The sequence below is a fragment of the Oncorhynchus gorbuscha genome, unplaced genomic scaffold, assembly GCF_021184085.1.
Source record: "Oncorhynchus gorbuscha isolate QuinsamMale2020 ecotype Even-year unplaced genomic scaffold, OgorEven_v1.0 Un_scaffold_360, whole genome shotgun sequence".
Lineage (NCBI taxonomy): Eukaryota > Metazoa > Chordata > Actinopteri > Salmoniformes > Salmonidae > Oncorhynchus > Oncorhynchus gorbuscha.
Window position 1 is genome coordinate 875,573 of NW_025745215.1, and position 14,771 is coordinate 890,343.

Genomic DNA, 14,771 nt, shown 5'->3' on the forward strand with positions numbered 1-14,771 from the left:
TCTCTGTCCTTCACTAGTTGATCAGTGATGTCCATCAGGCTGGTCTCTGTCCTTCACTAGTTGATAGATCAGTGATGTCCATCAGGCTGGTCTCTGTCCTTCACTAGTTGATAGATCAGTGATGTCCATCAGGCTGGTCTCTGTCCTTCACTAGTTGATCAGTGATGTCCATCAGGCTGGTCTCTGTCCTTCACTAGTTGATAGATCAGTGATGTCCATCAGGCTGGTCTCTGTCCTTCACTAGTTGATCAGTGATGTCCATCAGGCTCGTCTCTGTCCTTCACTAGTTGATCAGTGATGTCCATCAGGCTGGTCTCTGTCCTTCACTAGTTGATCATTATGTCCATCAGGCTGGTCTCTGTCCTTCACTAGTTGATAGATCAGTGATGTCCATCAGGCTGGTCTCTGTCCTTCACTAGTTGATAGATCAGTGATGTCCATCAGGCTGGTCCCTGTCCTTCACTAGTTGATAGATCAGTGATGTCCATCAGGCTGGTCTCTGTCCTTCACTAGTTGATCAGTGATGTCCATCAGGCTGGTCTCTGTCCTTCACTAGTTGATCAGTGATGTCCATCAGGCTGGTCTCTGTCCTTCACTAGTTGATCAGTGATGTCCATCAGGCTGGTCTCTGTCCTTCACTAGTTGATCAGTGATGTCCATCAGGCTGGTCTCTGTCCTTCACTAGTTGATAGATCAGTGATGTCCATCAGGCTGGTCTCTGTCCTTCACTAGTTGATCAGTGATGTCCATCAGGCTGGTCTCTGTCCTTCACTAGTTGATCAGTGATGTCCATCAGGCTGGTCTCTGTCTTTCACTAGTTGATCAGTGATGTCCATCAGGCTGGTCTCTGTCCTTCACTAGTTGATCAGTGATGTCCATCAGGCTGGTCTCTGTCCTTCACTAGTTGATCAGTGATGTCCATCAGGCTGGTCTCTGTCCTTCACTAGTTGATCAGTGATGTCCATCAGGCTGGTCTCTGTCCTTCACTAGTTGGTTGATCAGTGATGTCCATCAGGCTGGTCTCTGTCCTTCACTAGTTGATCAGTGATGTCCATCAGGCTGGTCTCTGTCCTTCACTAGTTGATCAGTGATGTCCATCAGGCTGGTCTCTGTCCTTCACTAGTTGATATATCATTATGTCCATCAGGCTGGTCTCTGTCCTTCACTAGTTGATATATCATTATGTCCATCAGGCTGGTCTCTGTCCTTCACTAGTTGATAGATCAGTGATGTCCATCAGGCTGGTCTCTGTCCTTCACTAGTTGATAGATCAGTGATGTCCATCAGGCTGGTCTCTGTCCTTCACTAGTTGATCAGTGATGTCCATCAGGCTGGTCTCTGTCCTTCACTAGTTGATCAGTGATGTCCATCAGGCTGGTCTCTGTCCTTCACTAGTTGATCAGTGATGTCCATCAGGCTGGTCTCTGTCCTTCACTAGTTGATCAGTGATGTCCATCAGGCTGGTCTCTGTCCTTCACTAGTTGATCAGTGATGTCCATCAGGCTGGTCTCTGTCCTTCACTAGTTGATCAGTGATGTCCATCAGGCTGGTCTCTGTCCTTCACTAGTTGATCAGTGATGTCCATCAGGCTGGTCTCTGTCCTTCACTAGTTGATCAGTGATGTCCATCAGGCTGGTCTCTGTCCTTCACTAGTTGATCAGTGATGTCCATCAGGCTGGTCTCTGTCCTTCACTAGTTGATAGATCAGTGATGTCCATCAGGCTGGTCTCTGTCCTTCACTAGTTGATCAGTGATGTCCATCAGGCTGGTCTCTGTCCTTCACTAGTTGATCAGTGATGTCCATCAGGCTGGTCTCTGTCCTTCACTAGTTGATATATCATTATGTCCATCAGGCTGGTCTCTGTCCTTCACTAGTTGATATATCATTATGTCCATCAGGCTGGTCTCTGTCCTTCACTAGTTGATAGATCAGTGATGTCCATCAGGCTGGTCTCTGTCCTTCACTAGTTGATAGATCAGTGATGTCCATCAGGCTGGTCTCTGTCCTTCACTAGTTGATAGATCAGTGATGTCCATCAGGCTGGTCTCTGTCCTTCACTAGTTGATCAGTGATGTCCATCAGGCTGGTCTCTGTCCTTCACTAGTTGATCAGTGATGTCCATCAGGCTGGTCTCTGTCCTTCACTAGTTGATCAGTGATGTCCATCAGGCTGGTCTCTGTCCTTCACTAGTTGATCAGTGATGTCCATCAGGCTCGTCTCTGTCCTTCACTAGTTGGTTGATCAGTGATGTCCATCAGGCTGGTCTCTGTCCTTCACTAGTTGATAGATTAGTGATGTCCATCAGGCTGGTCTCTGTCCTTCACTAGTTGATAGATCAGTGATGTCCATCAGGCTGGTCTCTGTCCTTCACTAGTTGTTAGATCAGTGATGTCCATCAGGCTGGTCCCTGTCCTTCACTAGTTGATCAGTGATGTCCATCAGGCTGGTCTCTGTCCTTCACTAGTTGATAGATCAGTGATGTCCATCAGGCTGGTCTCTGTCCTTCACTAGTTGATCAGTGATGTCCATCAGGCAGGTCTCTGTCCTTCACTAGTTGATCAGTGATGTCCATCAGGCTGGTCTCTGTCCTTCACTAGTTGATATATCATTATGTCCATCAGGCTGGTCTCTGTCCTTCACGAGTTGATATATCATTATGTCCATCAGGCTGGTCTCTGTCCTTCACTAGTTGATAGATCAGTGATGTCCATCAGGCTGGTCTCTGTCCTTCACTAGTTGATCAGTGATGTCCATCAGGCTGGTCTCTGTCCTTCACTAGTTGATCAGTGATGTCCATCAGGCTGGTCTCTGTCCTTCACTAGTTGATCAGTGATGTCCATCAGGCTCGTCTCTGTCCTTCACTAGTTGGTTGATCAGTGATGTCCATCAGGCTGGTCTCTGTCCTTCACTAGTTGATAGATCAGTGATGTCCATCAGGCTGGTCTCTGTCCTTCACTAGTTGATAGATCAGTGATGTCCATCAGGCTGGTCTCTGTCCTTCACTAGTTGATAGATCAGTGATGTCCATCAGGCTGGTCTCTGTCCTTCACTAGTTGTTAGATCAGTGATGTCCATCAGGCTGGTCCCTGTCCTTCACTAGTTGATCAGTGATGTCCATCAGGCTGGTCTCTGTCCTTCACTAGTTGATCAGTGATGTCCATCAGGCTGGTCTCTGTCCTTCACTAGTTGATAGATCAGTGATGTCCATCAGGCTGGTCTCTGTCCTTCACTAGTTGATCATTATGTCCATCAGGCTGGTCTCTGTCCTTCACTAGTTGATAGATCAGTGATGTCCATCAGGCTGGTCTCTGTCCTTCACTAGTTGATAGATCAGTGATGTCCATCAGGCTGGTCTCTGTCCTTCACTAGTTGATCAGTGATGTCCATCAGGCAGGTCTCTGTCCTTCACTAGTTGATATATCATTATGTCCATCAGGCTGGTCTCTGTCCTTCACAAGTTGATATATCATTATGTCCATCAGGCAGGTCTCTGTCCTTCACTAGTTGATATATCATTATGTCCATCAGGCTGGTCTCTGTCCTTCACTAGTTGATATATCATTATGTCCATCAGGCTGGTCTCTGTCCTTCACTAGTTGATATATCATTATGTCCATCAGGCTGGTCTCTGTCCTTCACTAGTTGATCAGTGATGTCCATCAGGCTGGTCTCTGTCCTTCACTAGTTGATAGATCAGTGATGTCCATCAGGCTGGTCGCTGTCCTTCACTAGTTGATAGATCAGTGATGTCCATCAGGCTGGTCGCTGTCCTTCACTAGTTGATATATCATTATGTCCATCAGGCTGGTCTCTGTCCTTCACTAGTTGATATATAATTATGTCCATCAGGTTGGTGTGCTATGTTAGCTAACAAACCAACTAACTGAATTTCTCATGTCCCTATCAGATCTCTCTACGGGGCGGCTGGCCTTCACCAACCTGGTTAATAGGGACTTTATGGATCTAAAGGTATCACACTCTCTCAATGTTGTCTCATGTGCTTTTAGAGTGGTCTCCTTGCCCCTGTCCAGACCTTTAGGGTCCAGTATGGGTGGTAGCCTCCCCTTTAGGGTCCAGTATGGGTGGTAGCCTCCCCTTTAGGGTCCAGTATGGGTGGTAGCCACCTCTCCTTCCCCCTGTCCAGACCTTTAGGGTCCAGTATGGGTGGTAGCCTCCCCTTTAGGGTCCAGTATGGGTGGTAGCCACCTCTCCTTCCCCCTGTCCAGACCTTTAGGGTCCAGTATGGGTGGTAGCCTCCCCTTTAGGGTCCAGTATGGGTGGTAGCCTCTCCCTGTCCAGACCTTTAGGTTCCAGTATGGGTGGTAGCCTCCCCTTTAGGGTCCAGTATGGGTGGTAGCCTCCCCTTTAGGGTCCAGTATGGGTGGTAGCCTCTCCCTGTCCAGACCTTTAGGGTCCAGTATGGGTGGTAGCCTCCCCTTTAGGGTCCAGTATGGGTGGTAGCCTCTCCCTGTCCAGACATTTAGGGTCCAGTATGGGTGGTAGCCTTTCCTTTAGGGTCCAGTATGGGTGGTAGCCTCTCCTTTAGGGTCCAGTATGGGTGGTAGCCTCTCCTTTAGGGTCCAGTATGGGTGGTAGCCAACCCTTTAGGGTCCAGTATGGGTGGTAGCCAACCCTTTAGGGTCCAGTATGGGTGGTGGCCAACCCTTTAGGGTCCAGTATGGGTGGTGGCCTCCCCTTTAGGGTCCAGTATGGGTGGTAGCCTCCCCTTTAGGGTCCAGTATGGGTGGTAGCCTCCCCTTTAGGGTCCAGTATGGGTGGTAGCCTCTCCTTTAGGGTCCACTATGGGTGGTGGCCTCCCCTTTAGGGTCCAGTATGGGTGGTGGCCTCCCCTTTAGGGTCCAGTATGGGTGGTAGCCTCCCCTTTAGGGTCCAGTATGGGTGGTAGCCACCCCTTTAGGGTCCAGTATGGGTGGTAGCCACCCCTTTAGGGTCCAGTATGGGTGGTAGCCACCCCTTTAGGGTCCAGTATGGGTGGTAGCCACCCCTTTAGGGTCCAGTATGGGTGGTAGCCACCCCTTTAGGGTCCAGTATGGGTGGTAGCCACCCCTTTAGGGTCCAGTATGGGTGGTAGCCACCCCTTTAGGGTCCAGTATGGGTGGTAGCCACCCCTTTAGGGTCCAGTATGGGTGGTAGCCACCCCTTTAGGGTCCAGTATGGGTGGTAGCCACCCCTTTAGGGTCCAGTATGGGTGGTAGCCACCCCTTTAGGGTCCAGTATGGGTGGTAGCCACCCCTTTAGGGTCCAGTATGGGTGGTAGCCTCTCCCTGTCCAGACCTTTAGGGTCCAGTATGGGTGGTAGCCTCCCCTTTAGGGTCCAGTATGGGTGGTAGCCACCCCTTTAGGGTCCAGTATAGGTGCCCCTGTCCAGACCTCCCCCTGTCCAGACCTACCCCTGTCCAGACCTTTAGAGTCCAGTACATGATACCAGAATGTAGTTTTAATTCTGTCTCTGTGATCCAGGTCCGATCCCTCCCAGGCACCGTGGACGACCAGAGTCTGGCCAGTGACGGAGCCGACAGCGACCGCTTCAGTGGGAGTGTCTCCAGCTTCCTGGCCAATGAGAAGCTCATGTGTGTGGACAGCATGAACAGTGATGTCACAGGTGAGGCCCCGCCCCTTTCGTAGCACAGCATGAGGCTTATTCAGGAAGATGCAACGTTACTGATCATTCACATAGAACTGGATAGGGTAGAACAGACATGGGGGGGGGGGGTTGTTGTCAAAAGGAATAGGAAATTGGGCCAGCTCTATGCATTTAATTTCTATCTACAACATTGAACGTTCACCTTTCTGAACACCTCTCTGGTGGGGGTTATAGCTGTGTGTTGTGTCTGAACACCTCTCCTCTCTTGTGGGGGTTATAGCTGTGTATTGTGTCTGAACACCTCTCTGGTGGGGGTTATAGCTGTGTGTTGTGTCTGAACTCCTCTCTGGTGGTGGTTATAGCTGTGTGTTGTGTCTGAACACCTCTCTGGTGGGGGTTATAGCTGTGTGTTGTCTGAACACCTCTCTGGTGGGGCTTATAGCTGTGTGTTGTCTGAACACCTCTCTGGTGGGGGTTATAGCTGTGTGTTGTGTCTGAACACCTCTCTAGTGGGGGTTATAGCTGTGTATTGTCTGAACTCCTCTCTGGTGGGGGTTATAGCTGTGTGTTGTTTGTCCTTCTATTGATTATTGATCTGTTTGATCCCCAGATGACGATGTCGACGTGAACGACCTGCAGGATGAAGATCTGGACCTGTACTTAAACCAGCTGGTGAACCCTGCCATGCAGAGAGGACGGGTGGAGGGACAGGAGATACCTGATGCTGTAAGGCAACCTCTCTCTCATCCTGCTTTCTCCCCCTCTCCTCGCTCTCTCATCCTGCTTTCTCCCCCTCTCCTCGCTCTCTCATCCTGCTTTCTCCCCCTCTCCTCGCTCTCTCTCCCTGCTTTCTTCCCCTCTCCTCGCTCTCTCATCCTGCTTTCTCCCCCTCTCCTCGCTCTCTCCCTGCTTTCTTCCCCTCTCCTCGCTCTCTCATCCTGCTTTCTCCCCCTCTCCTCGCTCTCTCATCCTGCTTTCTCCCCCTCTCCTCGCTCTCTCCCTGCTTTCTCCCCCTCTCCTCGCACTCTCATCCTGCTTTCTTCCCCTCTCCTCGCTCTCTCATCCTGCTTTCTTCCTCTCCTGTCCTCTCGTCTCAACACATCTGTTATTTATATTTTATATCTGTTTCTTCATTAATAATAATATTGTATTGATTTTCAGGACCGGCTAGCCAACCAAGACTATTCGTCTCAGCCCGGTTCTACAGAACCACAGAAGAACAGATACCAGTTCCTGGATGACTATGACCAGGTGGATACAACTCCTCCATGACTCTATTACTTTACAGACGGACAGGCAGTCGGACAGGCAGTCGGACAGACTGTGTCTCCCATTTAGCATCGACTAATCAGCCGGTTAGTCGGACAGGCAGTCGAACAGACTGTGTCTCCCATTTAGCATCGACTAATCAGCCGGTTAGTCGGACAGGCAGTCGGACAGACTGTGTCTCCCATTTAGCATCGACTAATCAGCCGGTTAGTCGGACAGGCAGTCGGACAGACTGTGTCTCCCATTTAGCATCGACTAATCAGCCGGTTAGTCGGACAGGCAGTCGGACAGGCAGTCGGACAGGCAGTCGGACAGGCAGTCGGACAGGCAGTCGGACAGGCAGGGGAGTATGATCAGGTGGATACAACTCCTCCATGACACTATTACTTTTATTACTTTACAGACGGGCAGGTGGACAGGCAGGCAGTCGGACTGACTGTGTCTCCCATTTAGCATCGACTAATCAGCCGGTAACACAGGCGGACAGGCAGTCGGGCAGACTGTGTCTCCCATTTAGCATCGACTAATCAGCCGGTTACAGTCGGACAGGCAGTCGGACAGGCAGTCGGACAGGCAGTCGGACAGGCAGGCGGACTGTGTCTCCCATTTAGCATCGACTAATCAGCCGGTTACAGGCGGGTTTCAGTAACTTCATTAGCTGCATTTATGTTTGAATCATCAGCCTGCTTTGTTTAATGCCAGTGGCAGGTCATTGGTAAAAATAGACAAGAGTAGAGGGCCTAGAGAGCTGCCCTGGGGTACACCACCCTGTTTTACTTTAGAGAAGCTTCCATGAAAGAATGCCAGATTGTGGATTCAGAGCTGGGGTTGAAAAGCGAAAACACAGGTTTCCCCCACCAACAGGTTATGGTCAATATCAAAGAAGATCGATTAAATGTTTTAATGTTCTTCATCCTGATCATATTTTCAAAACAACTAACGCTGAATTCATGTTCAGTAATTTAAATTGTAATGTCTTTCTGCACAATAATTTATGCTTCCAATCTGGGAGGTGAACTCGATAAAGTATTGAATAATTTAGTGTTTTGGATGGAATCAAGGCAGGATTTCCCAGATTCCACAAATTTCGACCACCTCTGGCTTGGGAGAGGGCCTGGTTGGCTCTGTCTCTGGCTTGGGAGGGGCCTGGTTGGCTCCGTCTCTGGCTCGGGGTGGCCTGGTTGGCTCTGGCTCGGGGGGCCTGGTTGGCTCGGGGGGCCTGGTTGGCTCCGGCTCGGGGGGCCTGGTTGGCTCCGGCTCGGGGGCCTGGTTGGCTCCGGCTCGGGGGGCCTGGTTGGCTCCGGCTCGGGGGGCCTGGTTGGCTCCGGCTCGGGGGGGGCCTGGTTGGCCCCGGCTCGGGGGGGCCTGGTTGGCTCCGGCTCGGGGGGGCCTGGTTGGCTCCGGCTCTGGCTGGGCGCGGCCTGGTTGGCTCCGTCTTCTATTTTGTTGGCTATTTCAATGTAGTGGAAAACACTGGTATATTGAAACCTTATTTATGAAGACTAAGAGTTAGCTCTGTCAGCCTATGGATCTGGTTCACAACTAGTATTCTTTATTCATCTTCCGGTACAAACTAAACAGGATATTAGTATTGTATTTCAGCCTGGTTTCACTAAGATTGGATTGTTTGTCCTGTCCTGAGGGTTTCCAGATGCCTGACGTGAGGCTGGCTGCTACAGGGATGGACTCGTGTCCCGGCAGTGATGAGGAGGAGGACACCGAGGATGAGCTGGAGGCAGCTAGGAGACACACTTCTACCAGACACAGACTCCTGCTGTCCAGCACCTCCCGACAGCTGGTATGATAATGTCTCTGTTTGTTTCTCTATCTCACTGCTTCTGGTTGACCTGGGTGGTTTTCAGTAGAAAACACTAAGCTGAACAAAGTTACAAAACAGAATGTACGAATCATTTTCAACCAAACCAGTGTTTTTATAAGTTGATGTAGCGTTTGGTTTTCAAAATGTTTTCTCCCAAATAGTCCTACTGAACACAGCCCTGTTTTAGCCTGTCGGACCAGAGGTCATTATGTCTGTCTGGGTTAGGTGGGGGAGAGCTACCGTCCCAGCTTCAGACCTGGGCTGGAGGGAGGCAGCTCTGACGAAGAAGTTTACTCTGGTCGTAACCCTCTACCTGGGTTAGAACACAGATACTCTGCCGAGGGCCAAGTCATCAACACTGTAACAGGTAACATACACTGAACAAAAATAGAACGTGTTGGTCCCTGTGTTTCATGAGCTGAAATAAAAGATCCCAAGAATGTTCCATACGAACAATAAGCTTATTTCTCTCTTAATTCTGTGCACAAATTTGTTGACATCCCTGTTAGTGAGCATTTCTCCTTTGCCAAGATAATCCATCCACCTGACAGGTGTGGCATATCAACAAGCTGATTAAACATCATGGCCATTACACAGGTGCACCTTGTGCTGGGGACAATAAAAGGCCACTCTAAAATGTGCAGTTTTCTCACCCAACACAATGCCACAGATCTCTCAAATTTTGAGGAAGGTTACAATTGGCTGACTGCAGAAATCTTCACGAGCTGTTGCCGGATAATTGAAAGTTCATTTCTCTATTATAAGCTGCATCTAATGCCATTTTAGAGAATCTGACTGTTCGTCCAACTTGCCTCATAACCTCAGACGGCGTGTATGGCGTTGTGTGGGTGAGCGGTTTGCTGATGTCAACGTTGTGAACAGAGAGCCCCATGGTGGGGGGGGGGTTATGGTATGGTGTTTGCTGATGTCAACGTTGTGAACAGAGTGCCCCATGGTGGTGGGGGGTTATGGTATGGTGTTTACTGATGTCAACGTTGTGAACAGAGAGCCCCATGGTGGGGGGGTTATGGTATGGTGTTTACTGATGTCAACGTTGTGAACAGAGAGCCCCATGGTGGGGGGTTATGGTATGGTGTTTACTGATGTCAACGTTGTGAACAGAGGGCCCCATGGTGGGGGGGTTATGGTATGGTGTTTGCTGATGTCAACGTTGTGAACAGAGGGCCCCATGGTGGGGTTATGGTATGGTGTTTACTGATGTCAACGTTGTGAACAGAGTGCCCCATGGTGGGGTTATGGTATGGACAGGCATAAACTACGGACAACGAACACCAATTGCATTTTATCGATGGCAATTTGAATGAACAGAGATACCGTGACGAGATCCTGAGGCTGTTCATCCTCCTCCATCACCTCATGTTTCAGCATGATAATGAGATCCTGAGGCTGTTCATCCTCCTCCATCACCTCATGTTTCAGCATGATAATGAATGAACAGAGATACCGTGATGAGATCCTGAGGTACGTTGTCGCACCATTCGTCCTCCTCCATCACCTCATGTTTCAGCATGATAATGAATGCACAGAGATACCGTGATGAGATCCTGAGGCTGTTCATCCTCCTCCATCACCTCATGTTTCAGCATGATAATGAGATCCTGAGGCTGTTCATCCTCCTCCATCACCTCATGTTTCAACATAATGAATGCACAGAGATACCGTGATGAGATCCTGAGGCTGTTCATCCTCCTCCATCACCTCATGTTTCAGCATGATAATGAGATCCTGAGGCTGTTCATCCTCCTCCATCACCTCATGTTTCAGCATGATAATGCACGGCCCCATGTCTCAAGGATCTGTACATAGTTCCTGGAAGCTGAAAATGTCCCAGTTATTCCATGGTGTGGATACTCACCAGACATGTCACCCATTGTTGTTTGGGATGTTCTGTATCGACGTGTACGACAGCGTGTTCCAGTTCCCGCCAAAATATCCACCGACTTCGCACAGCCGTTGAAGATGAATGGGACAATATTCCACAGGCCACAATCAGCAGCCCGGTCGGTCAGCAGCCCGGTCGGTCAGCAGCCCGGTCGTCGGTCAGCAGCCCGGTCGTCGGTCAGCAGCCCGGTCGTCGGTCAGCAGCCCGGTCGTCGGTCAGCAGCCCGGTCGTCGGTCAGCAGCCCGGTCGTCGGTCAGCAGCCTGATCAACTCTATGTGATGGAGATGTCTCACTGCATGAGGTGGTCCCACCAGATACTGACTGGTTTCCTGGTCCACGCCCCTACCTTTCTTATTTTTAAGGTGTCTGAACAACAGATTAGATTAGCGCCTCATTAATTTATTTAAATTGACTGATTTCCTTATATGAACGTGCTGACCTCTGAGTGGATGTTGGTAACCGGTCATCTGTCCTTCGCCAGGAGGAGGAGGAGATGGGAGCAGTGGGAGTGAGGAGGGAGGGAACGATGGCGTGTCCACTCTACCCTCCTCCTCCTCGGCCCAGACCACCTACGATGTGCTGCGGGGCTGGGGATCCTGGGGGCCAGCGTGCCGGGAGAGAATGCCCAGGACCCTCACTCTCTACTGGGGCTGAGCCGGGGCAGCCTGATGGGGGACCGTGTGGGGCCGGTGGGGACTGGAGAGACCAGCGCTGGGCCCCAGAGGATGTCCCCTGTCAACTGGAGTATGGCCTTAGACAGACAGGAGGTGCTGGTGAGTCTTCTGTTGGTCCTTTTCCATTACAACACCAGTGTGTACTGAGACTGTGTACGTGGCAGGAGTTGTACCTAAGAGGCCAGGAGTTCCTCCAGGTCAGGTCAAGCTGTCAGGATAAACTCCTGGCCGCCCACTACCCCGTGTTCTGTGCTATTTACCGGATGTAATATGGTCACCTGAACTGGTATTGTTACATACAACAGACACTTGGATAATCTTGTCCCCTCCATTAATGTGTGTGTGGTTTGGTTCTGCAGGATGCCATGGACAGCACAGAGTCTACGGTGGCAGGGGAGGGTCAGGGTGTCTTGGATTCTATATATCTGAGGGCTGGTGCTGGACACTGGAGACCTCAGGACATGACCTCTCACCTCCAGACCACACAGAGCAGTTTCCACCTCTCTCAGGTACACTGACAAACCAATATATTTAGGACATGCTGTTCCTCTGGGTTAACCAATACATTTAGGACATGTTGCCCCTCGGGGTTAACCAATATATCTAGGACATGCTGCCCCTCTGGGTTAACCAATACATTTAGGACATGTTGCCCCTCGGGGTTAACCAATACATTTAGGACATGATGCCCCTCGGGGTTAACCAATACATTTAGGACATGCTTCCCCTCGGGGTTAACCAATACATTTAGGACATGATGCCCCTCGGGTTTAACCAATACATTTAGGACATGCTGCCCCTCGGGGTTAACCAATACATTTAGGACATGCTGCCCCTCGGGGTTAACCAATACATTTAGGACATGCTGCCCCTCGGGGTTAAAGGACATGCTGCCCCTCGGGGTTAAAGGACATGCTGCCCCTCGGGGTTAAAGGACATGCTGCCCCTCGGGGTTAACCAATACATTTAGGACATGCTGCCCCTCGGGGTTAAAGGACATGCTGCCCCTCGGGGTTAAAGGACATGCTGCCCCTCGGGGTTAAAGGACATGCTGCCCCTCGGGGTTAAAGGACATGCTGCCCCTCGGGGTTAAAGGACATGCTGCCCCTCGGGGTTAACCAATACATTTAGGACATGCTGCCCCTCGGGGTTAAAGGACATGCTGCCCCTCGGGGTTAAAGGACATGCTGCCCCTCGGGGTTAAAGGACATGCTGCCCCTTGGGGTTAAACATTTTAAGAATCCCAGCATCTCCTAGTTAAAGGTAAAGGTACACCATTATACGGTGTTAGTGAGTTTTCTCCTTCTGTACCAGGTGCTTCCTTCACTTAGCGATGAGGAGGAGGGGAGGGGGAGGCCTGCTGCCCTGGGGCCAAGAGGAGGTCCATGTGGGGACTCCTCTGGTCCTCCTGGCCTGTCAGACACGAGTCAGGGAGAGAAGGATCTCCTCTACATCTCTCTGGAAGCGAAGTACCTCTCTCAGAGCTTCCACCAGGAGGACTCCTCTGACAGCGACTGGAACCACTGTCCTGATAACCTGGACTTCCAACCGGGTAAGTCCCAAACGGCTCCCTGTGTAGTGTCCCCGGTACTAATGGCTCCCTGTGTAGTGTCCCCGGTACTAACGGCTCCCTGTGTAGTGTCCCCGGTACTAATGGCTCCCTGTGTAGTGTCCCCGGTACTAACGGCTCCCTGTGTAGTGTTTCAGGTACTAACGGCTCCCTGTGTAGTGTCCCCGGTACTAACGGCTCCCTGTGTAGTGTCCCCGGTACTAACGGCTCCCTGTGTAGTGTCCCCGGTACTAACGGCTCCCTGTGTAGTGTTTCAGGTACTAACGGCTCCCTGTGTAGTGTTTCAGGTACTAACGGCTCCCTGTGTAGTGTCCCCGGTACTAACGGCTCCCTGTGTAGTGTTTCAGGTACTAACGGCTCCCTGTGTAGTGTCCCCGGTACTAACGGCTCCCTGTGTAGTGTTTCAGGTACTAACGGCTCCCTGTGTAGTGTTTCAGGTACTAACGGCTCCCTGTGTAGTGTTTCAGGTACTAACGGCTCCCTGTGTAGTGTCCCCGGTACTAACGGCTCCTGTGTAGTGTCCCCGGTACTAACGGCTCCCTGTGTAGTGTCCCCGGTACTAACGGCTCCCTGTGTAGTGTCCCCGGTACTAACGGCTCCCTGTGTAGTGTCCCCGGTACTAACGGCTCCCTGTGTAGTGTCCCCGGTACTAACGGCTCCCTGTGTAGTGTCCCCGGTACTAACGGCTCCCTGTGTAGTGTCCCAGGTACTAACGGCTCCCTGTGTAGTGTTTCAGGTACTAACGGCTCCCTGTGTAGTGTCCCCGGTACTAACGGCTCCCTGTGTAGTGTCCCCGGTACTAACGGCTCCCTGTGTAGTGTCCCGGTACTAACGGCTCCCTGTGTAGTGTCCCCGGTACTAACGGCTCCCTGTGTAGTGTCCCCGGTACTAACGGCTCCCTGTGTAGTGTCCCCGGTACTAACGGCTCCCTGTGTAGTGTCCCCGGTACTAACGGCTCCCTGTGTAGTGTCCCCGGTACTAACGGCTCCCTGTGTAGTGTCCCCGGTACTAACGGCTCCCTGTGTAGTGTCCCCGGTACTAACGGCTCCCTGTGTAGTGTCCCCGGTACTAACGGCTCCCTGTGTAGTGTCCCCGGTACTAACGGCTCCCTGTGTAGTGTCCCCGGTACTAACGGCTCCCTGTGTAGTGTCCCCGGTACTAACGGCTCCCTGTGTAGTGTCCCCGGTACTAACGGCTCCCTGTGTAGTGTCCCCGGTACTAACGGCTCCCTGTGTAGTGTCCCCGGTACTAACGGCTCCCTGTGTAGTGTCCCCGGTACTAACGGCTCCCTGTGTAGTGTCCCCGGTACTAACGGCTCCCTGTGTAGTGTCCCCGGTACTAACGGCTCCCTGTGTAGTGTCCCCGGTACTAACGGCTCCCTGTGTAGTGTCCCCGGTACTAACGGCTCCCTGTGTAGTGTCCCCGGTACTAACGGCTCCCTGTGTAGTGTCCCCGGTACTAACGGCTCCCTGTGTAGTGTCCCGGTACTAACGGCTCCCTGTGTAGTGTCCCCGGTACTAACGGCTCCCTGTGTAGTGTCCCCGGTACTAACGGCTCCCTGTGTAGTGTCCCCGGTACTAACGGCTCCCTGTGTAGTGTCCCCGGTACTAACGGCTCCCTGTGTAGTGTCCCCGGTACTAACGGCTCCCTGTGTAGTGTCCCCGGTACTAACGGCTCCCTGTGTAGTGTCCCCGGTACTAACGGCTCCCTGTGTAGTGTTTCAGGTACTAACGGCCCCCGTGCACAACGGTCTTCACCGGTGTAACAAATGATAACAAATGTTCTCTGAACAACTTTTTTTCTGACCCTTGGGCTGTTGCTGCATCACATGATCACAACAGCTGTTAGTCACTCCACTGTCATCCAGGAAGTACCTGGATCTGATGATGATGATGTGTAAATTATCATCTTAACACCAGATTAGCATCCA

The 14,771-nt window shown here is 51.4% G+C and overlaps 1 protein-coding gene across 1 annotated transcript in view; it reads left to right on the top strand.

Annotated features, from left to right (window-relative positions):
- The window catches only part of LOC124017978 (centrosomal protein of 192 kDa-like), a 78,132-nt gene that overhangs the window by 4,224 nt on the left and 59,137 nt on the right, over positions 1-14,771 (top strand). Inside the window, 8 exon segments of the mRNA XM_046333222.1 lie at positions 5,483-5,624; positions 6,217-6,332; positions 6,768-6,857; positions 8,527-8,673; positions 10,624-10,849; positions 11,162-11,370; positions 11,631-11,780; positions 12,586-12,823. Of these exon segments, the coding sequence (XP_046189178.1) occupies positions 5,483-5,624; positions 6,217-6,332; positions 6,768-6,857; positions 8,527-8,673; positions 10,624-10,849; positions 11,162-11,370; positions 11,631-11,780; positions 12,586-12,823 (1,318 nt within the window).